This window comes from Clytia hemisphaerica, unplaced genomic scaffold (genome assembly GCF_902728285.1).
Source record: "Clytia hemisphaerica strain Z4C2 unplaced genomic scaffold, Clytia hemisphaerica genome assembly, whole genome shotgun sequence".
Lineage (NCBI taxonomy): Eukaryota > Metazoa > Cnidaria > Hydrozoa > Leptothecata > Clytiidae > Clytia > Clytia hemisphaerica.
In genome coordinates, this window is record NW_027103463.1 from 1,289 (window position 1) to 26,121 (window position 24,833).

The window sequence follows — 24,833 nt, forward strand, 5'->3', positions numbered from 1 at the left end:
TGTTTTCCCTAAGGTAGTTCTAATTCAAGCAATAAATGGATCATCTCACAGCATCTCATCATCTCATAAAACCAGATGTTCCCCCTCGTTTTCCCCCACCCTGGCTTCAAAAGAAATTCTTTCCCCCTACTATACGTCCTTTTGACCTCAAAACCCATTTGCGTCATTATAATACCTTATGGGTATTAAATTCGCGGTTACATCGCGAAATTTTTTTCGACGAAGCGTGTTTAGTGATTGCCAGCTTTTGGAAATTTTCGCGTGTATTAAATTTCGTGATCCACTAAATTGGGCATTTTCAAAAAGTTGGAATAAAGCAAGAAAATGACTGATTTCGCTTGAAACACAACATATTGAATGTAAATATGCCAAAAATAGTAACAAAAATAGTGACAAAAATAGTGACAAAAATAGTAACTAAGTGTAACAAATAAGTATTTTCGATTTTCGGCCTATTTTGAATTTTTTTTCGCGTGTATTTAATTTCGCGATTTTGTATTTTGAAAAATTTAAACGTTATTAAATTTTGCGAAATTTGACCTAAAAATCACGAAATTAAGTACCCGCGAAATTTTGTAACCCGCGAAATTTAATACCAATAACGTATCTTCTAAAAACTCAATCTCGTCCGCTTCCTTCTCCTTCCTTCTTCTCTAAGTATTTTTGAGGGAAGCTCTTTCAAGCAAATGCAGCATTTCACATTTAAGCTTGTAAATATTTTTCTTGGAATTTCTAGGTTCATTATGACTTCGACCAAGTCAGATTCTGGGCTTAAAGATAATAATAGAGGGAAAAAGACTTACGTGATCTTCAAAGGCAGTGATCAAATCCTCCAAATCATCGGTTGAGACTTTATCATCTTCAATGACGCACAAGATTTGCAATTTTTTGATACCGTACGCCAACGGGACGAGTTTAGCAGCTCCCCAAACAAGTCCGTCCATTTCGATGGTTTTGACGAGTCGCTCCATCTCTTTCAGATCTGTTTCATCGTCCCAAGGCTTGATGTCCAAGAGAATGCTGGACTTTGCTATCAACGCTGGTTTTTTCGATTTTTTGTCGTTGTATTTTTTGACACGCTCTTCCTTGATTCTTTTTTCTTCCTCTGTCTCCTACGAGCAGAAAAGTAACAACATTTATGAGCAATAAAATAAATTCACGTTTTTTCATTGTGGTTGTGGCCTTGGTTGGTAAAATTTGTTGGGTACGAAACACAGCTTTTATAATGGCTGGTCAATGAGGGTTAACCAAAAATATTGCTTAAAACTGGATAAATTTGAGCGTGTGATACAAAGTCATTCCTGAAAAATCATACTCGTGGAACTTTTTGATTTCCCTGGAGTATTTCCAAAAGGCTATCACTAGCTATCACTGCAAAAAGATTTTAGGTTCATGTTTATTGCCATTTTTTAGATTTTTCCAGTCAAAAATGGGATTTTTGCTTGAAATATCGCGTTTTGGCAGGAATTTCAATTCTAAAATGGTGGATATACCCAAATCCCAAACCCAGATGATTTTGATTTTCCTGCAGTATTTTCAGAATACTATCACTGCAAGAAAATTCGGGGCCATGTCTATTGTCATTTTAGAGATTTTTTTAGTACAAAATTGAGTTTTTGCCTGAAAAATGGCTCTTAGCAGGGATTTTATTTACATAATGGCGGACAGACCCATCCCAGACCCAAATGATTTTGATTTCCCTGGAGTATCTCCAGCATACTATCACTGCAAAAGCAAATTTCAGTCAGCATTTAAACTCAGTTTGTAGAATCTTGCCTTAAAAAATGCTACTTTTTGATAAATATGATATTTTCTTGCTAAAAAGCGATTTTTGAAACCGCCATTATTATGAATTTTTGAAAAAAGTGAAAAACTTGAAATTCAATTTGCTGAAAGACTTTATTAAAGACTTCCATCTTTGAAAATTTCAGAATGTGATTTAATCGGTTTAAAGTTTATGAACTTGCAAAATTTGCCTTAAGAAGCATTTTGCTACCCAAAATTGGCTTAAAACGATTCGTTTAGGGCTCCAATGGGCACAATTTTCAACCCAATATGATTATGTTGTTGTTACTTCATAAAGTTTAGTACAGCAAATGAAAAAAATAAGATTTGCAATAGTTTTGGCATATTTACAGGCTTGAAAATACCAGAAAATGCCATTTTTTCTAATTTTTGCCTGTAGTGCGAATCAGTACCCAGTCCGGCCAATTTTGGACTACTAACCTTAAAAATTGTGCAGAATGCCTCACAATAGGTTAAATTTTCATAAAAAATACTACATCTTCAATTTTTTGACTTTGCCCCAAAAATGACTGTTGACGCCCAACCCGAGGGTTAACCAAAAAAAAATTGCTTAAAACTGGATGAATTTGAGTGTGATATAAAGTTCATTCCTGAAAAATCATACTTAGTTGTACTTATGACCAAAAATGCTACAAGTTTGGTACAAAAATACTGGGGGCCTTAGGTATGTTTATTTATAAGTCAAAAGGACCATATTAGGATGTAAAATTCAGAAACCACTCTTAAAAAATAATCTTCTCAACCGCGAAATTAAGTTCCGCGAAACTTTCGAATTTTGAGTTGTGAACTACGAAATTGAATTTCGCGAAATTTTCTTCCCTTCAGGTATACGAGACTTGAAATTTAAATATCGCAAAAAGTAATAATAAAAAAAGGATGAAATTTTCACCAAGATGTATGCTATCAGAATGAATAAATCGCTATCCACCAAAGAAGTTTTTTGGAATACTGAATCGTCATTGTTTTTTGAGCCAGAATTGATTGTTTTTGTCATTAAGAAATATTGAACGAAGTCTTTACCAAAAGTTTGGTTTGGGATAAATATAAAAAATATCTGTTCATGGAGCTAAATCTTTTAATGAGCAGTTTTTAAGATATTAAAATTCTAAAGTTCACGATGTCATTCATTAGGACGTCACAAACCAGTTTTATTTTATAAGTTTGTTTTTTCGTTACGACTGTGTAAAATATTTTGTAATTCCTTCACCATACCGGACCTTGATTCTAAAGAAGAAAGGGAAGAAAGAGAGACAGGTGAACAAACCTCCTCTTCATCGTCGTCATCGTCTCCAAACAGATCGAAGTCATCGTCATCATCCTTTGCCTTCTCCTCCTACACAAAAGACAAAAGATTCATTTCTTGAAAAAATTAAACTCCAATGAGAAGTTATATCAAAATGGGAAAGGGAACATAACTTAGCCCCTCCCAAAACCGAGCAATTTAATCAAATAAACTTAGAAGTAATGAAATCACAATTCTCATCCAAAATTTAAAATACTGAGTAACAAACTTAAAAGAAGTCGTCAAATCACTATATATATATTGACAGGGGAAAAATAAATATTGATAAATATTGATTAAGGGGAGTCTTTCTCTCAAAGTGACATAGCAAAGTTAGTATGAAATAACTCTGATCCATGAAGAAACTACAAGAGAGCGAGACTTCTTGAGATTAAGTTTATATCACTAAATTACCTTTTTGGCTGCAGGTGAAGTATCTAAAATATGAGAAAGTATTCAATGATCAGATAACATTTATCAAAGTTTGAATTGTGGGAGAGAGAAAGAATAGAATAGATGTTGAAAAGAATGATCATAACAAAGAAATTTTGATTATTTTATCAACAGGTCAGTGATAAAATATTAATATTAATATTACTTCTTTTACCTTTACTCGATGTTGTTAAAATTTGACAATACACCCTTTGAAAGAACTACCCTTAATGGTGACATGTGCTTTAAGTTAGACCACGAGCAAAGCAAACATAAACCCCTGATCAAAACTGATCTGACAAAATCAAATTGAACTCACTTCCCTCTTCCAATTTGGAGACACGCAATTCAAGAGCTGCTACTTGACCAACCAACTTTGCAACCACTGAGGTGAGGAAATGAAAAGATACTTTTGAAATCAGATTTAGATACAAGCCAGGGTTCGAATTATAAATTTTAGTTCCGAGCGAAGCGAGAAATTTTTTCATTGTTTGCGAAGCATTTTTAGTATTTTGCGATATTGTTTGGAAGAAAATGCGAAAGTATCTTCAATTCATTTCTGTAGAAAAGCTAAGTAAGAGATTATAGACAAAGTGAAGTATAGTGAAGCAATAATCAAACGAGTGAATAAAGTTGCGGTTTAAAAAGCAAAAGATAAACGAATGAAGAAAGTAGCGAAGTTACCAAGTAGATAAAGCAATAGATAAACGAATGAATAAAGTAGCGAAGTGGCGAGTATATAAAGTAATAGATAAACGAATGAATAAAGTAGCAAGTTGATAAAGCAATAGATAAAAGAGTGAATAAAGTAGTGAAGTGGCGATTTCATAAAGCAATAGATAACGAATAAAGAAAGTTGTGAGGTAGCCAGTTGATAAAGCAAATAGATATGAAATTAAAGAAGCAGCAAAATAAGTGTTTTCTTATAATTTTTTAACTTGGCATTTTTGAGTTAAAAATTTTTTTGGGTTGCTAAATCTAAAATTCACTTCGCATTTTGTGAAGTTATAATTCGATCCCAGCAAGCTTCAATAGTAAAAAATTGACAAATGTTCACAAGTCTGTTTTCCTCTACTTTCTTCACCAGGGGGGTCTTTGTACAAAAAAGCAGCATGTATCATGGGGTGGGTGGGTGTTTTGAAAAAAATTTAGTTGTTTGGTATTGTGTAATATACAGGGAGGGTGTTAGGGTCAAAATTCAGATTTGCTGCTTGGTATTTTTGTACTATACAGGGGGTGTTCGGGTCTAAATTTGTATTATCTGCTTAGCATCTGTGTAATATACATGAGGTTTTAGGGTCAAACTTCAAATTGTCTGTTTACTATTTGTATACCATTCTGCAGTTTGGGACAAAAATCAAGTACTACCAGTACTGTTTACTACACTAGGACGCTAGATATATTTGGTTCCCTAGTTCGTAAAATGATCGAATGTGTGTTTTCATTCTTTTTTATTCGAATTATACATTCAAATCATTTTTTACACATTGGAATCTGCTGCGTGTTGGAATCGTTCTATATAAATTCGATGTGGATTTGTTGGATCTCTAGGGGTTGTAAGGGTATTTTATTTGGAAATTCGCTAGATAGTCTTTTATACTGTAAAGATATATTTGGGGAAGTTTGCTGGATAGTATTTTGAACTATTCAGGGGGTATTGGGGTATATTTAGGAGTTTGCTGGATAGTTTTGTACTAAACAGGGGGTATTGGGGGTATATTTGGGAGTTTGCTGGATAGTATATTGCAGTTTTTATACTATAGGGGTGGGGTGATGTCTAAAATCGAAAATTGCTACAAAGTTATACATGCCGTTGTTTTGTACATGACCCCCCTGTCTTCACTAATGTTAACCAATGTTTCACAAAGACAAGGATATAACTTACAGCCTTTAAGTTCTTTGTTTTCATTTGTCAATTCAGTAATATGTGCATCATTCTCTGCAGTCACTACATGTGTTACTTGAGAAGCCTGCAAAAAAGTGTATAATAAATTAATAAAATAAGAAGAATTTTGCAAAAAATCTGAAAATGATGTCATAAGTGTGTCACATGATCAGAAAATGGCAAAGAGTTTTTAGAACAAGACCTACATAATAATATTCCACCTCAAAAAAGAATTATTTAAATATCTTTCAGAGAAAAACCCCAATAGAAGAAGGAATTTGTAAAAAATTACATTTTTGGTTTTACAGTTTTTGCCTCTAGAATTTTCAATGAAGTTTGTGTGAACATTACTTTACACTAGATCATTTTGCATGCAGTTTTTGCACATGACACACTATATTGTGTACTTTTAAAATTACATAAGAAATTCTCTATATTTCGTGCACAAAAAATTATAGATGGTAAAGTTAAAAAGAACTGCATTGGGGTTTTCTGGAAAAGAAGAAAAGGTACAAAGGAACTGCCGTGTGGTGCAGTGCCGTGGGACTGAAAGGGTTAAACAAAATAATATAACACTACTCAGGCACGACGCAACGGGTACGGCAGGTACGGCGGCCGCCGTACAGATTTTCACAAAAATACCCGAAGTTTTCCTCTTCGTCGGTCAAATCGCTATAAAATCGCTTAAATTTCCTCATTCGCCGTACCAGATATAAAAAGCTTCCGTCGTGCCTGCTACTAACTAACCATTCCAGACAAGGATTGTTTGATTGAATCTCTTGCTTTTGCAATTTCACTGATCAAGGCACATCCAGCATCTGAGGCAACCTGAAAAAGGAGGGAGAGACAGTTTTAAATTTTTGTGCCAAGTGGCTGTTGTTTATTGACAAATCCGCAAAATTAAATTGAATTAAACTTGTGATAGCCCTTTAGTTAGCTTTGTATGCAGTAGTTTGTAGTCCTCCCAGTTAGGCCAAAAAAAAAGTAGTTTTGTTTCCGGAAATGCGGGTGACGAAAAAAAATCTCACCCGGACGGCCGGAAAATATATTTTTTTTCAATTTTCCTAGAAAAACTCTAATTGACGTGTACGAAAAAATAATCCAGGTTCTTTACGACGAAGAGCTGTACGTCTCTTTACTTGAAAAAACGAAATTTTAAGAAGAAGCTGTACTCTAAGGTAATTCTATTCACAACAACATAAAACAGGAAAGTAGAAAACATTTGTGACAGAAGATTTTCTTTTTCAAAACACAAGTGACATACGTAAATCTTTGAATACAATCGTTAAATGGATCGTAAAATCGTAAAATGGAAAATAATCTAAAGTTTTTTTTCTTCGATTGCACAAAAAAAAAGTTTTTTTCTATTTGCGGCCGGGTGAGATATATTTTTTTCCAAAAAAAAGTTCACCCGGCCGATTTCCGGAAACAAGACTACTTTTTTTTTGGCCTTACTGAGACAGGGGTATTTAAAACCTGATTTCAGATTTAATATAGCAAAATACATGTTTCTTACTGAGACAAGGGTGCTTTGTATTGGCTCTATCTATATACTAAAAGTCTAATGTGAGTGAGCCGTGGGGGGGCTATTATGGATTTCCAAGTTTCTTTTTAAATCAAGCTCCGAGCGGGAAAACAGTAAAGTGTTCTTTTCCGAGGCGGGGTACGTTTCTTTTGAGACACGTCACCGGAAAACATGCCTACGGTTCCTTGCCGATCGGGAAACGTCGCCCGGTTCGGAAGCGTATTTTTGATCGGACCATACTGCTTTCTAACAGTCCAAATAAAGATGGCAGCAAAAAAACAACTGGTTGCTACTGCTCATTTCTCTTTTTCTTTGGGTTTTATGCTTTAATGAGTTGAATTGGATCATGATTTTTGTGTGATTGTTACAAGATATGGACGATGATGAAGTTTATTGTTAATCTTTCCTGGATTTGATGCTTCGTTTGGTTTGGCATGAGAGATGCAATCTCTTCTCTTCTATTCTTGAAAAACAGGACATTTTATCAACTTTGATCATGCTAGGTTATTTGAAAATTAACCGCCTCACTTTGTAGACCGACCGACCGCCTCACTTTGTAGACCGACCGACCGCCTCACTTTGTAGACCGACCGACTCACTTTGTAGACCGACCGACTCACTTTGTAGACCGACCGACTCACTTTTTAGACCGACCGACTCACTTTGTAGACCGACCGACTCACTTTTTAGACCGACCGACTCACTTTTTAGACCGACCGACTCACTTTTTAGACCGACCGACTCACTTTTTAAACCGACCGACTCACTTTTTAAACCGACCGACTCACTTATTAGACTGACCGACTCACTTATTAGACCCGCCGACTCACTTTTTAGACCCGCCGACTCACTTTTTAGACCCGCCGACTCACTTATTAGACCCGCCGACTCACTTATTAGACCCGCCGACTCACTTTTTAAACCGACCGACTCACTTTTTAAACCGACCGACTCACTTTTTAAACCGACCGACTCACTTTTTAAACCGACCGACTCACTTTTTAAACCGACCGACTCACTTTTTAGAACGACCGACTCACTTTTTAGAACGACCGACCGCCTCACTTTTTAGAATCTACATGTCCAAATTCACAACCAAAAGGTTTTTCACGTTTAAAATGCACGTTTGTTTAGATTTAATATTCAAAGATAATCGACCGACATGATACAATATATCATTATCGGTCGACATTTTCTTCCACATGCGTTTAAAACGTGGAAAACTTTCGGCTGTGAATTTGGACATTTTCTTACCCCTGTGCGTGTAAAATGTGGAAAACTTTCACTTTTGTCGGTCATAAACTTGACATTTTCTTTCACGTGCGTTTAAAACGTGGAAAACTTTTGGTTGTGAATTTGGACATTTTCTTCCCTGTGCGTTTAAAATGTGGAAAACTTTCAATTTTGTCGTAAACTTGACATTTTCTTCCACGTGCGTTTAAAACGTGGAAATTTTTGCTGTGAATTGATGTGTTCAACAACACTCTACTCGGCGGGTGCGACGCCGGGTGACGGCTAGTCTATAACTAAACGCAAAAAAAGTCTTATCTACTTTGAAGAAATGTTTAGATGGAACAAGTATTTTTAATATTCAAGCAAATACAATTGTAACTTTGCTTACAAAGTATTCTTAAGAGTAGAAAATGCAAAGTATATTGATAACAACGCATCGTAAAGGCTAAAAAATTTCACAACTGCACACGCTTTTATAGCCAACTTTAATCGCGAAAAATTACTATGCTCTTTCAAATTGTTAATTTGATCCCTGAACTGAGATGAAAAGTCATCCAAACAGTACCAGGAAAATGCTTGTCTTATACAATAATTTAAATTTCATAATTTTATTTGTAAAAGTAAAAAAATGTACACTACTACTGTCAGTTTCACGCTGAACGATTGTCAAGTGAAAAAATAGAAAAGTTGTATTTTTTACTGCTCTTTTCACACATACTGAATTTGAAAGATCTACTATGTGGAGTTTTTTGCAAACTTCAAAAAACAGATTTTTGTCCGGTTCAGCTCTTGCAGGACTTTAGCTTAATGTGATTGCGTGCAGCATTGGGTACAAGATCCAAAAAATATGCACTAAGACCCCGCCGATGCACCGGACTGTCCGGTGGCAAAAAGTATCCTTTCGCTACACCGGACGCAATAAGTTCAGTGTCAGTCTGGTGTTGCATGGTAAAAAAATCATCATCAATCGCCTGAGGGCGATTTTAACAGTGTAGATATACAAGTCAAATCTCGTTTTTGAGAAATCGAAAGTAAATGTTTGACTCGCTTACCTTTATAAACTCATTAGTTTCCTTACATCTTGTCTGAATAGGAGAGATTTTAATTTTTTTTCAGGCTATATCCCATCCCCTTCCTCAAAGTGTAACTTTTTTCTCTAGGGTCTACGCTTTACTTTTGCTTTGATCATGTGTTATGTACTGACTAATAATGGCAAAAGTTGCAGATCAAATAAATTGAATAACAGCCTGAAGTAGTCTATTGTATTCATCACTTTTGTATTGTTTATGACGTCATTCATTCCCCTATCATTTCAATGTTCGTCTCATTTATCCATGTTCATTATGCCACATTATGCTTAGAGCTGTTAAATTGATTTACTTAAAGCGAGACAAGAATTTCACAGCTGTTTTAAAACGCATGCGTAAACATTTTGTTTCTTACTACAACGATTTTGATAGTAAAGTAAGTACTGTCTCGAATTGAAATTACATGGTCTTTTAAACAAAACAACGATGTAGTAGCTTTTTAAGAGGTAAGGTTCACTCGACCATTTTACTCGACTTTATAATTTCGTCTACCGGCTCTATTCTTGCCCTAATTTATCAAAGACAGATCCACATCGCAGGGTGTAAAGTTATAAGCCATCAACCTTGCCCTTCTACGACTAAACGAGAAAAATGGACAATGTGAAAATTATTTTCTTAGTGAACTACAGAAGGTTCTTTCTCCGATGATTTTGTTGGAAATAAGCGATCGCCAACAGTGTGTTTGAAACACGCTGACCTAGTTTTAAGTCCAGTGCGTCGGCAGGGTCCTTATGCGCTTCGCGTAACTTTTAAATGAACAGTTAGGGCTATACTAAATGACAAAGCCTTTACAAGGAGCCTAATTTGTAGGTGATCGCGCTTCCCTCCTTTTTTAACTATTTTTGATAACACAAATTAAATGGTGACCCCATATATCCCCTTATATCTTTATATGGCCCAAGAATTTATATTATTTATATGTCCCAAGAATTCTCGGGCCTCTTCGGGCCATGTTCGGGCCAAGAGACCAGCTATCAACTCTTTTGGCCCGAACATGGCCTAAGTCATTCGGGCCATGTTAAATGTTAAATTGATTCAGAATGTCCAGTCAAGCAAAATAGTACAATATAAGATTTGTCTGTTTTGTTTATATCGCTCAAAAAAACTTTACGAGCTTCCCGTGGACACGCTTCAGTATAAAACCAGGACCAGTTTACTAGCAAATATTTCCACCCTAAGTATATCTATAACTATGTTTTCACACCAAATAAGACATTTAATATTTATATGAATTTACAACATTCATATATTTAATATAATCAAGAGAAACAAAGTTTTTCTCAAAGAAAATGTTAAAAAAATTCAGTCCTGAAATTACATGCCTGTTTAAAATCATGTTTTCAAAAATTGGCCCCAGTGTGGCCCGTGCGTGGCCTGTGCGTGGCCTGAACTCGCCCGAATTCTTGGTCCAGCTCGGGCCATACTCGGGCTTTACGCGAATTCCATTAAAAGTTTTGGCCCAAGAATTCTCGGGCCATGTCGAGGGTTGTTATATCCAGACGATGTCAATCAAACAGAATCGAACGAAAATTCCAATCGAATCAATCGAACGCAATCGAATGATTGCGATTCGATTGCCGAACGCAATCGAATATCAATCGAACGTAAAATTCTGGGTAAAATTCGATTGATTCGATTGATGTTCGATTGATGTTCGATTACGTTCGACTGCATTCGACGGGTGGTCGATTAAATTAGATTCCAATTTACCTCAATTCCTTTCAATTTCGAGCGCCTCTTATTAGGGAGGTTAAGTATCGCGATACGATAGATAAATCAACGCAACGAACAGGCTTTGACACACAACCTGCAGTAAACATGTGGGCCTGCTAGCCTATACTAGACGTCAGCCGCGTTTTTTTACGCAATTAACGTCTATTCCACTTTGCGACTTTTTCGAATGTTTTGAGCCCAGGTTTTCGGGCTCCAAACATTCGATTTTTTGACGTCACTTTTATTTTTCGAAGCTCCTGCAGTATCCAAATAATCGAATTTGCGTCAAAGCACTTGAAAGGCCTCTATTTTTCGAAAATCGTCAAAGTGGAACTCACTAAGAAACGAGATGAAAAATCCCGGTTTTTAGTGATGTGCTCGCTAGTGGGCCTGCATGATCTGCATTTTCTAGAATCCAGGCTAAAATGATTCATATCATCTTGTTTAACTCTTCAAATGTTGAACGAGAATCAATGTTAATCAACAGAATCGATTAGTCGAACCAGTCGAATGCATAAGCCAACCGAACGTAGTTGAATCAATCGAATCAATCGAATACATTAGTCAATCGAACGCAATCGAATCAATCGAATCAATCGAATCCAGGCACTAATCGAACGCAATCGAATCAATCGAGAAAATCGCGGTAATATTCGATTGGCATTCGGCAATCGAATTTCAATCATTCGATTGCGTTCGATTGCGTTCAATTGATTCGGCGTTCGATTCGTTCGATTGACATCGTCTGGTTAAATGCTATGGCCTGAAGTTTGTTTGAAAAAGGATTTCCATCGTCAAAGGCCCAAAAATTTGGTTCAAATTTCTGAGGGCAAGCAACTGTATAGTAACATATACCTTGGTAACTTGTTCAACCAGTCCACCATCTGTTTTGTCAAAGTGTTTTTCAGCCAGTTGGGCACTTAAATTGTTTGTCAAGAATAACTGGTAGTGATTTTCAGCTTCGTCATAGCTGGGTCTATCAAACCAAACTCTTTCGTGCATCATCTCAGGTGGAAAAGCCATATTGTGTCAGCAGTTTGATGTTGCTATAACAGAGATGTAGATGGTGGGATGGAAAGGGTTACCAGTTGCGCCAGTTGCTGATAAAAAGTGTGCACTCGTGTCTCAAAAAAAATCGCTTTGTTCCTTTTAGTACTAACGAGCGGAAACTTTACCAATATAATCCTTGACTAAAAAGACGAGCTACGCGTGAAAGCTTATAGAAGATCTATAGCTTGTCAACTAAGAGGGAGGTAAAGGTCAAAGTCCAGTAATTTTAAATGGGTCCAGCAGTCCAGGCTCTGACATCTGACATCTGACAAGGGTTTTGATATAAAAACTCAATAAAAAAGCATTATTTTAGAGTTATTGTTAAAGGTATTAACCTACAAACTGAAGAAACATATGAAGTTTAAGGTATAAAAGTTGTAATATTTATTTTTGTGGTTTTCTCCCCTGCCTGCTGGGGGGAAGCGAAGTTAGATTAGTCAATCTTCGGAATCTTCAATTTAGGCTAGAAATCTAAGCTAGTTTGATTCAGTCAGGATAAATCTGATGTTAAGTTGTGACTGAATAACTAGTTTAGGGATAGCCTGGATATCCAGACTGCAAACTATTTCACTGTCTAGTTTTTTATTATCTTGTCTCTTGCAGTTAGTCACACTAGCATCCCGCCAAAATGCGTATCAAAGATTAATGCTGCGAAAGCGCTATATTGTTTACTTGACTCTCAAGCAAAAAAATGCGCCGCAAAACTTCTAAAGGGATTCATGAAAAAATAACCTGGCGCTTTTTAATAACAGTCAGGCACATCCTTGCAATTGCACGGGGCGTGCATTTGCAACGGGTTTTCCATACCCAGTGCAAATGCGATAGGATGCCTCGGGCAAAACATGCTAATTTGACCTTTAAATTAAAAACGGCAAAAGAGGAAAAAAAACGGCAACTTCATTTCTTCTGTAAAATAATCTTCAAATATGTAAGAAAAAAATGACCCATTGAAAAAAAATTTCATCTATCCAGTTTTCTTTAATTTTAGATTTAATTTCATTTAGTTAAAGCGTTCGCTCTCAGATCGCGCGTATATAAAGATGGCCGGGACATGGGCGATAATATTACGGAGGTACCCGAGCTCCATCTTTCGTATTTCTCACTATCGACGATGTGAAGTATATTTCTAGAAAACCCGTACGAAAAAATAAGTGTAGGAAATATACAAACATTTTTTTCTAGAAGCAATTAAATTTCAACAAAGGAGTTTTAACACAAATTTCAGCCTCGTTAAATTTAATGATCTACCTCACTTTCTTTATCAGTGAAATAACTGAGTAACAGGTAATAATGACGATTAAAACAAGAGGAGCCAATGGAAACCTAGGTTATATGCACACGACCTATGTATTTAGTTCTAGAAAAAGGCCACTGTCCCAGCATTAACTAAAGAACTAAAAAGATATTGACTAATACTCCAATGTCCCTAACCCCGTAAAAGACGCGGAATAAGTGAGGGTGGTTAGAAAAAGTCACAAAACTTAATACCGTAAATCCTGATGATTTTGGCGACTTCGTGATGACTTCGGACTACTTTACAGGGCTGTAATTTTTTCATAGATCAAATGAATTACTTTCATATGTTTTGCAGACACACCTGTCTCACAGCCCCGGTGGAACTTTTTCACAAGCGGGGATAAAGAAACTCTACTGAAATTCCAATTGGGATGGAAATTCTATTGTGCCAAGATTAAAAAATCCAGTGGGGATGCTTTCGCAGTGCAATTTTTAAATATTGAATTTTGAAAGGCAATGAAATTAAAGTAATTTTCTCAGTGGGACTAAAATTCTAGGATATTTTCCCACCGGTGACAAAATTGTTGTCAAATTTTCCAGTGGGGTTGGGATCCCAGCGAGAGGGAGGGAAAAATACCCAGAATAATACATCCCTGTCTCATACGAGTGGTAATTTTTAAATTTCTTGTCTCTCTGTCTCACAACGAAATGAAAAATACAAATTGCACCCCTGTCTCATGCGAGAGGGTTTTGGCTCTCTACCTATCTGTCTAATAACGATTGAAATACGCATTATATATCTGTCACATGCGTGTAGCATCTTTTACTCTCCACCATGTCTTACAATACCGAGTTTATGTATTGGAGGATATCGAGGGCGACGGTAAATGAAATCAATACAAAATAAAGTCGATAGTTGATGAACGGCTCTATATCGCCTTTGCTCACCTAAACAGACGACGGTATCTTGGTGTTTTTACCGTCATCGAGCAAAGTGGACGGCGATTCTGACCCCATGTCAGCTTTGCTTTATACCGTCCCCCTCGATTTATCTCGAATACATAAACTCGCTAATGACGGGAAGAATAAGGTAGAATGTCGCCATAATCACCTTATGTGGATTAGTTTTTGCCTATACTTTTTTCACGAATTGAGAATTTTAAAGTGTTTGCGATTTTTTTTGCAAGGACTAAATGTCGGGAAAATGGCTCAAATTAACCCACCCAAAAGAATACGATTTCAGTCAATGACTAAATGATTCTAGAATTTCGTCGGTTTCGCCTGGTTTGTTGAGTGGTGCAAATTCTTCGTTTAACTAGATATTTCTATTAAGTATACCCGTCACCAGCCGAAACTTAACGTTATTACAACGTTGTAACGCCACTCGATTGACGTTCAAAAATGATAGAAAGGTTTTTGACATGATGTTGTATATCATCTGTTTCATACTTTTATCGGTTAAGATGTGATTCAGATTATACTGGTAGGAAGGTGGAATGATTTGAAGATGTCGCTTTTCTTTCAAGGTATTCGAAATCGATGCATCGAGTAATGGTACAGCTAATCAAATATCCGAATTGAGAAGTTAACATCACACGCGTTAGATCACACAGTATACAGCAAATTATAAAAGTAAATTTATTTCGTGCTTGGAAGTTTTTACTTGGTTTTATGCCTTTTATCGTCGTTCTTTATACCGTTTTTTCAAAACTAAGAAAGATATTATTGGCGTAGCATATGTCTTCTTCCTAGCCATTAAATAAGGTTACATCTTGTCCATTTCCAGCTTTTTGACAATAATATTTGTGTTTTAGGTAATATTGATGATTCGTGGGAAATAAATGGCATAATGGAGAATTCCGTTAGAGGGAACAAAAGTTTACAGGTAAGTCTTAGACAAGATTGAAACCCTGCACAAAATGTTTCCTTTGGATAATGAAAGTTGCTTTACCTTACTGGGAGTATGCAATTCATATGTCATATTTACAATGAGCACCCCTGTCTCAATTTCCGTAAACCATGTTTTGGTCGATTAGTTTATATGCTTAAAATTTCATAGGGCCAGTTGAGAATATCTATTGAAAAAACAGACAAAAAACACCTGTCTCAGTAAACCGATGCAGTTTTTAAAACCACTGGGGTGGGTATAAAATAAGAAATTTCATTATTTTGTAAAAGCAACTCCAATTTCGGGTCAGGGCCTGATGCTTATTGGGTCAAGGGCTATCATTATTGCCATTGTTAGATCATTTAAGAAACTTTTACTTATTAGCAACCTGGTTGCTTAAAATGAAAAATGTGTAATAAATTTGATCTTAAGATCATTGGGGTTAGGGTGAGAGACTTTAACTCGCCTTTTGCCGGAGTGAGGAAAACATATTTCATTTCAAAGCATTATTTTTTTCAATTTTTACAAGGCTGCTCTAATTGCGTTTTTGACCGGGAGAAAACAATACTATTTCAAAGTTTTGGCCGGGGTAAGAAATTTCAATAAAATTTGACCAGGTCCGAACTTGTCTTCCAACGAAAACTTAAAATCAGTTAGGTCAATTTTGGCAATTTATTTCACCAGGTTATCCAGCGAGATGGATCTCACTGGGTCACTGATAGTGATACAGGAAGTGGAAGACGAACGCAATGAAGTAGATTCCTATCAAAATCCTTTTAATTTATTCGTCGTCTTTTATTAAAGGGAGCACTGGTTGGACAAATTCTGGAAGACGTTCTTAGATAGACAGTCAGCCCATTGATGGAGTTCATAAGTTGGAAACTTGACTAAACACGGCAAGAAAATTGGCCGGTCATCGTCAAAGCGCTTTGAATTAAACAACCACAACTGTATCCGGAGCTTATATATATGAAATTTATTCTATTATATGAAATATATAAAAATGTGTGGCTTCGGAGAGGGTTTCAGGGTGTTTCTGTTTCCTCCATTCGTCAATACTTTTCTGAAATTCCGCCAAATCGTCTAAACGAGCACAAACTCCCCGCTACCGAAACGTTTTCTTAAACTCCTAAACATTTGAATATTTTTTCCCGATTCCGAAATACAATTTTTTGACAAATTCATTTTTTCGAACTAAAACAGTGGTGGTCTTTCAGATACGGGACCTGATTTTGGTAATTGTATCCTCTAAACGTTCGACGAATTCCGCCATACTGTTCGTAAGAAGTTGATGTATGACAGAAATTTTTCCCGACTCTTTAAAACCCGACTTTTTCTTTCCCCGATAAGGTATTATGCAACAGAATTTTATCACTGATATGGGATCCCAACAAGTGGCTCTCAGGTACTTAATAAACAGCCTCCCCCGCTTGTTAATTTTCAATTTTTTTTCAGCCCCCGGACCTTATTAAAATTCATTTATTTTGGAAAAGAAGAGTTATTTTCTCTAAATAGCTAGGTTTTTTCACTCTATGGTGTAGTTAACTTATATTGGGGACATTTAGAAGAACAGTTTCCAACCTCCCCTTCCCCAATAATTAGGTCTCCCCGTTTATTTAAAATTTGAAGATTCTCCAATCATCTCGTTTGTTTATTCTACGACCACCCCGACCACCTGACAGTAGAGCAGATCATTAAGTTCTTCTATTGCTAGTTTATCCTTTTGAGATGGTCGTCACAATGATGGTGGTAAAACAATACAAAAGTAAGTGCTTGTAGAGTTTATTTGTTCTTATAAAAAAGTCTTCATGTCTTCTTTTGCTCCATAACTTGATTCCAAAGAAGTCAGGGCCTAAAAATGAAATCAGAAAAACGATTAATTAATGTTTTTCTTTTAGTAAGTTTAGTAAGAACTTTTCCATAATACGCTATCAATCAATGAAAAAATCAAATATAAACAATTAAAGATGTTAAAGTTGAAAGCCAGAGTGTCCAGTATTCCCAAATGGACTTTCAGAGAAATTAATTACAGTAATTAAAAATGAAAAACTCGAAAATGACATAGCAGTAACAGGAAAATTGTAAATTCCAATACGCGATGTAGATTTTCAAGATAACATAAATTTTTTTTCCAATCTCGCAAAAAAAATTTTTCTTCCCTTAAGTCCGGCTTACGTTTTGTAGTATTTTCGCCGCGCGGCTTAATCTACTCATTACAAAGGCCTTGACAGGAAAAGGGTTCTTTTGATTCCAAGAATAGATATTTAAAGCATTTTTCCTTCTGGTATCCCTCATCTCCTTGTTTCTTAACCCGAGCAATACAAAAAATTATTTAAGAATAGGATTAATCCCCTGAAATCTTCCTTTTTCGAATTCTCCAAAATCTTCACCCCGTGCAACTACAACTGGTTATATTTACCCGATGCATTTGCGAAGGGTATTACGTCACTTTCGTTTTCTACCCGTTGCATTTGCAACCGATCGCATTCGCGAATAACCCCGTGCAATTGCAAGGATGTGCTAGACTGAATAAAATTAACATTTTCAAAAACTTTGAGAAATTGAAATTGCCTAAAATTTGAGCCATAGATGAAAAAATTTGACCCAAGCCAACCTTGAAAACTAATTTGAAGATCAACTTCCCAAGAAAAAGATCTACGGGGGAGGCGGAACCCACCTAGATCCGCGCACCACCGGATAGGCTGTTTCCCGGAAATTTTGCCGGACCTTAAACAATGACCCATTTACATGTGCGGAATTATTTTTACTTTAGTGTATAAACAAGGCCTTAAAAATCGAAGCGCTGTCTCGGGAATTGAATGACAAATTTTGGTTGGTTGATTTTGGCTGCTGCACGTTTTAATTAATTGTCTTGCGAACTTGATTCAGGTTACTCTCATCCTTGTTGTGCAAATACATCCTGTAGATGACTGATGTTGTTTTTTCTAAAAGCTAGATTTCCTAGTGTGACTAACTGTCTTGTTTTACGGTCTGGTCTAACTCGTGATAGTAGTTGTGTCCCTGCATATGCGAGTGTATCTTATTGGTCGATTCGCTCTGAGAACAAGTCACTGAGGAGAATATTTGCGGGCTTTTCAATATTTTTCTATGCGCGCACATAATTTATGGAAAAAAGCTGACATTGCAAAATGATATATAAACAAATGAAAATGAAAACACAGGTTCATTTCTAAACAAAATGGCCGCTGGAAAGGAGCCTTTATAAATGTGGCTGATGTTGGTAAAAGAGGTTTTATGGTAAGTTAATTATGTAAGTAAGTAAGTACCGTGAGTGGTCCTAAATCCGACAGCCCTGCCTAAATCCGACCCCCCAAATAACTGCTATGAAAAAAAATGTTTACAAACATTTCCTCTCCAAGTTGAACAATAAACTATTGCAAGAAATCTCGAAACAAAACATCTAACAGAGGCGGATCTGGGATTTTTTTGAGGGGGTTCAAAATTCTCTTTTCAAAAAAAAATTTTCGGAACAAACGTTTTGGGCGTAAATTTTGCACCCGCCCTGTTTGGGCGGTGTCACATTTTTTCCATTCAACATGGGGGACGTTGATGAGCGCCTGCACGTCTGCAGTTCCCATTACCTATGAACTCCAAACATAGGCCTCAGCGGGGGACCATTCAAAAAGTATGTACGCTCGAAAAAGGCAAATTTTTGACTCCCCCTCCCCCTTGTACGCTTAATGTGTACCCCCTCCCCTTCAGCGTACATACGCTTTTTAGTACACCCCCCTAACCAAAGTTGAAACTTGTAACTCTTGTAACAGTAGAATATGTAGGTATCCAATCCTGTTTATAACAAAGTCTCAAGAAATTAAAAGAATCTATAAGATGAACAAAAATACCAGAGGAGAAATGAAAATAACAATCGCAAAAACCATTCTTTGATGTGAAAATATTGCGTTTTTCTCTCAAAAAAGACAGTTTAGGAAAAATTTGAGCGTACGTACTTCTCCTCAAGGACCCCCCTCCCCCTCGTACGCTTTTGGGAGTACCCCCCTCTCGAGCGTACGTACTTTTTGAATGGTCCCATGCGCTGAAAGGAGGGTGGTTGGCCTCTTTTTTTGTCCCGGCTTGAACAGCCAGACGCTGAACGTGTAATAATCGTTTGTGGTGATATTCATATATACATTGGGAAATTCCCTAACTGCAACTGCGCACATCTAGTTTCTTCTTTTCAATCTTATCACACAAAACGTTCATAAAACGGAAATATAGTTAGTATTATATTTCTTATATTTCTTTGGTTTGACCTTTTATTTTGATAAAACAGACACCCAGAGCATGCTCAGAACTGCTTGTTTGGTGTATATTCTTTTATATATTCATGGTTCTTGCAGAAAATGTTTTTGAGAGAGCCATAGAGCAAATAATTGGTTTTGAAGAAAAGTTTGAAGAAAAAATAAGACAATTTATAATATTAAATACTTTACACACTTCAGTTTCATTTCGTGAATATTTAAAACATAGTAAAAAAGTTCGATAATTTATTCTTATAACCATTTTTTTATGGAATTTCTTTGTAGCGAATTAATTGGCTGACAATCAAGCAAAAACTTTTCATGTTGAGTATGTTTACATTATAAAACCTGGATAAAAAATGGATAATATTTTGAAAACAGTGATCAAGTTAAAAAATAAAGGAGATTATTTATATAATATATACATACAAGGGAATACAATATTCTTAAGATGGAAAAATAAAAGATTGCCAAAAAGTGGAGTACACCATGAGTACTGATATAATGTGTTTTATGTGCAAATAGACTCAAGAAATTCTCAAATAAGATGAATAATCTCATAAAAAAGTACTTTTTACATTCAAAGTAAAAAGTAAAAAGTTTGATGTTCTTAAGCATTATTAAAGGTACTAACAGTAATCATCAACAATCTGTAGGAAAGCACTTTTTCAACTTTCACAATTGTATGGAGTGTTGTTTATAATTCTTTTGGTAGAGATTGTTGTTATATATCATTTCATAAATTCTGCATTCAACCGTACTCTTTTATGCTTACTTGTAGGGGTGGAAGATGCAGGGGCAGTACTCTCAGAGAAAATCCATAAAATGGGGGAGGGGTCATTATTAACTGATTTTGGGGTGATTTTCCCAAAAACCCCAAGGAAAATAAAGGTTTGGCACTTTATCAGGAAAATTTCACAAATTGGAGGTCATTACAAAATGCTAATTGGGTGATTTTTTTCCAAAAAATTGCAAAATGTCCATAATTTTTTCAGAGGTCACCAATGTCTCTTTTTGTATAAAAGTACACCACATTTTCATATGATCACGTAAAAGTAATCTTAGTTTTGTTTTGCAAGTATAAAGTGGTATGAACTCTCTTCTTATGACGAAACCAAAAATATTTCCTCGCATCACATTATCTTGAAGCATGCATGAAGGTTCACCTTTCCAGAAATTTCATTCTTCAACCAAATTCAATCAAATTACTAAAATGTTGTTCCCTAACCTTTCTTCCAGTCTCTGTTATAAAACAAATTTTGTTTTGTTTTTCTATAATAGTTTTCAAAAATAAAGCTAGCTAGCTTTTTTTCCATGTGAAATTCATCGATGTCCAATAATGGGAGAAGAATCTCTCGAAATGTAGCAATGTGAAATTCATCAATGTCCAATGATGGGAGAAAAACCTCTCGAAACGTAGCCAATCGCAAATCTTGTGATCCATATGTAGCTAGGTAGATTTTTCCCCGTGATATTCCCGATGCCCGATGATGGGAGAAGAGCCAAACGTAAATTCGTGATTATATTCAAGACACAATAAACTTCCACCAAATATTCACAAATAAGTCCTTTCCCATAAATAAATTCCAAACTTCATTTATCAAGCAAAATTGATTTAAGTTTTGTTTTTGTTGGTATGAATGCTTTTCCTCTAAAGATAAACCAAAACAAAAATGTTTCCTCAGAATGAAAGTATTTTTCTTTTATCACTCCATTCACCACATCAAACAAAAGCAGATGAAAATTCCATCACACAGAGTCTTTGTCAAAATCATCATACATTGATTGATTTGTTGTGTGATTCTCAAATTTACTGATTAAATTGAACCAAAAATGTCCTCAAATAGATAAGTAATTGCCTGATTATTACCACTTTTCAGGACTTCAATTCCTTTCTTTAAAACACTGCATTGAACGCTTGCAAAGGAGTGAGGTCGTTTGCCGTACGAATGGCTACCCTTCAAATCATTTCAATATTTTGCCGGCGACGACATGCGACTGAAAGTTATTTTTGTAGGAAAATCTTTTACGCTCAAAACGGTCGGTCTCGTATTTTCGAGAAATTTCCTTGAACCACCTCAAATTTGCCATTTCACTGGATGCATTTTCTGAACCAGGTTCAAAATCAAAGATTTTCCTAGAACACAGCTAGATATTAATCCCGCAAAAAAAAAATCATAACAAAGATTTTTTACAGCCCGGGAAAGCTAGCTACGCCATACACACATAACCTAAAGATTTTTTAGCGCGGAAAAAGCTAAGTTTGTCGCGCGCACCACGGAAACGCACGCTACATGCGTACAACCCCTGGTAAAATAATATCGAGATATGACCAAAAAGAAAAATCAGTTCCGATCAGAAAACTAGATTTCACTTGAAGAAAGGGTCTTTGTTTTTTTATTTACTAAAAGGGTTGGAGTGGTTCAGCTGAACCATTTGAACCCCCTCAGATCCGCCGCTGTCTAATAAGATGACTATAATGTCAAAATGTCAATTAATGTGATCAAAAACGTGTGAGTTGTAAAAATAATTACCTCTATCATTCTGAATCTGTCGCTCATGTTTAATACGTTAACAATTTTTTAATAAAAGATCATGTTTTGTATGTTTTGTATAAAAAGCAATTACTGTTATTTGGTCCAATTGTTTCAGTGTATCAAATCTTTCAGTTTAGTTGACACTTTGGTATCTTCATTGCGTCATAGCGAAAGATTTGTTTTTATTTTAGTTTGTATCTTTGAAAGACCCCATCGGATTTAGGCAGGGCTGTCGGATTTAGGACCATTCACGCACTGCTGTTCCCCTCAAGCAAAATCGTCGATTCTGTAGAGGTCATGAAATTGCCGAGTACAGACGCCGAAAAAAAAAATTCAAAATGGCTGCCGAGCGAGCACTGACTAAAACAAAAAATCAGGAGTTTTCATTTGCCTACTACAGCAGAATAAGACAGAGAAATGCAGTAAAATAAAAAGTAAACAAACCTTGGACCTTTTGTTTGTCAAAATAAAGAAAATATTCTAGCTGCAGTAATGTTTACATTCAGAAATAAATCCATTTTCCACCAGACCTACAACGAGGTTTCAAACCACGCTGCGACATTACTGGCAATGAATTCTGACTTAAAAAATGTTGGTCCAGTTCCCTGGAAAGGGTATGATTACACTTCCAAATGACTTTTTTTTACAATAACATTTGTCTTCTCACAAATCCAAAAATATAGGTTATAAAACCAACACGGGGGTCAACATTCTTTACAACAAACCGTCAGATCAAACTTTATAAAGATCAACCATGTAAATGTCACTTGTTTTCCTGATATTTGGATAAATTAAAACCTTTTTGCATATATTTGTTTCTTTAAAACCATTTCCCTTTCCCGCAGCAGGCTTTAAATTTCATGCTGACCCCCGTGTTTTTTTGCGCGGTAATCTAGAAAGGCCTTTAGTGCGGGATAAACAAATGATTTCATTGGTTTAAAAAAGTCAAAACATCAAGCTATATCACGTGATCAGAATCATGATTGGACTAAACGGAAGCCGTGGTCATATGTCATATGATATTTTCCCGCGTTTTAATTCGGCAAAGTTTAGTAAACTCAACCACGTATCAATATTTTGATTTTTCAAGCGGGATTTCTGTAGAATGATAAAATATGGTTTGGCTGGAATGGACACCATAACAGCAGTGCACGGTAAGTAAGTAAGCAGGGATTTTTCCAAGCACCAAGTAATGCCTCCGTTTTTACTTTCAAATTGAGTTTTTAACAAAGGCGTAAGCCGCGATATCAGAGGTTGGGGGCGCCTTGAGCCCCTCTGTGGGTCTAGGGCTAGCCCTGGTGGGGGGGGGGTTCAGAAAGCTGAGCATATTTTTGTCTTAACTAGCACTTTAAAATGGTTAAAATTGAATGAATTTATAGAATTTATCAATGAACTCAATTTGAATTGAGTTTAATACCACCGTCTAACTTGGGTGCTTGGAAAAAACACTGAGGGGTAATTTATTATTTAGAAATCTGTGGACAAAAAATGTGCGTCTGCCTGCTGGGTTTCCAAAGTCTGTCAACAAGGGTTCACTCACATACATACAGGCTAGCTCTAAAGCTCTACAACAGCATATAATAACATGAAAAAAGGACAATGATTCTTTGATGGGAATCAAAACTATAAAGTGCACTTACAAACATCAATATGTCAGATCTAACAAAATAGCAGCGGCACTGTCATCATTGGCAATAAAACAATGGATTTTCTGTCAAGAGTCTTGTAAACATTCCAACAACTTTAATCAAAATTATCCGTCACAGCTGAGTCTACCATTTTTAACACGGTCCAAGGATTGAACCGAGAACGCTTGCAGAACGCTTGCAAGCTCCCGCACGGGTGAAAAATTAAATCTGTCAATCATTTTCTCAAGCGCAAAGTGCGCAAAGCGATTCTAGCTTTACAATAGTGCCGCGGATCATCATTGGATATTATTCAATTATCATTATCCCTATATTTTCATTCCTAGAACTTTTGCAATAAAAAGGAAAAATAGAAAAGTTGTATTTTTTACTGCTCTATTCACATACTGAATTTGAAAGATCTTTTGCAAACTTCAAAAAACTGATTTTTGTCTCCCCCTTTGCAGGACTTTGGCTTAAGTGCTTGTGTGCAGCATAGGGTACAAAGTCCAAATATGCATTTCCTGTAATTTTTGTATGAAGAGTTAGGTCTATACTGACATATATACAGACAGTATCAAACAAACTGTATCAGACTTTATTAGTTGCACCAGACTCTAAAATTTTAAAAACTTAGTATGTTGAGGTAAGAGGGGTTGGTGTAATTTAAGATGCATGATCTAACCATTTACAATTCACAATGCGCGATCCATGCATAAAGTATGCTGATTATTCATAATAATTATCATAAAACTTTAATTATGTTGCATAATTCTAAAACAATAGCATAATCTTTTCTCGCTTTTGTTTACCACGGTAAATTTAAGTAAATTTATGCAACAAAAACGAAATAAGTAAGCAATGAAAGTATATACAAATAATTACGACCTTAAAATTATGAAAAAACTTACATAATGTTGACAATGAAAACATAATCTTACAATAGAGAATCTGCTAAATTACGTGGGTTGCATGGGTGCGTGGGTGCATGGGTCAATATTTTTGCGTGGGTCATTTTTTTGCATGGGTCAATACTTTTGCGTGGGTCATTTTTTTGCATGGGTCAAAATTTTTGCGTGGGTCATTATTTTTTGCGTGGGTCAATATTTTTTGCATAGCTCTCAAGTCTTGAAAACTTTTTACTTTACTTTAATGTTGTCGTCTCTTGTTGTAAAAGATTTTCAGAATATATAACCAAAGGAAAATATTTGGATATTTTTCTTTCTATGAGTTCCATCTTCTTCTAGCTGTTTTCTGATGAAATAATTACAGAT

General features: G+C 35.8%; 1 protein-coding gene and 1 long non-coding RNA gene across 2 annotated transcripts; one reads left to right on the forward strand and one right to left on the reverse strand.

Moving 5' to 3' along the window:
- Positions 1 to 803: 803 nt before the first annotated feature.
- Positions 804 to 12,101, reverse strand: LOC136798260 (elongation factor 1-beta-like; the record flags this gene model as incomplete). Its single annotated transcript, XM_067054839.1, is given in 7 exon segments — positions 804 to 1,112; positions 3,071 to 3,139; positions 3,503 to 3,525; positions 3,840 to 3,905; positions 5,406 to 5,490; positions 6,153 to 6,233; positions 11,820 to 12,101. Coding segments are annotated over 7 exon segments (801 nt in total), but the record flags the coding sequence as incomplete, so codon positions are not given.
- Positions 12,102 to 12,150: 49 nt separating this feature from the next.
- LOC136798261 (uncharacterized) lies at positions 12,151 to 16,156 on the forward strand. The gene is made up of 4 exons (XR_010845373.1): positions 12,151 to 12,380; positions 14,777 to 14,882; positions 15,065 to 15,135; positions 15,943 to 16,156. It is a non-coding gene; the product is annotated as an uncharacterized lncRNA (long non-coding RNA).
- The last annotated feature ends 8,677 nt before the right edge of the window (positions 16,157 to 24,833 follow it).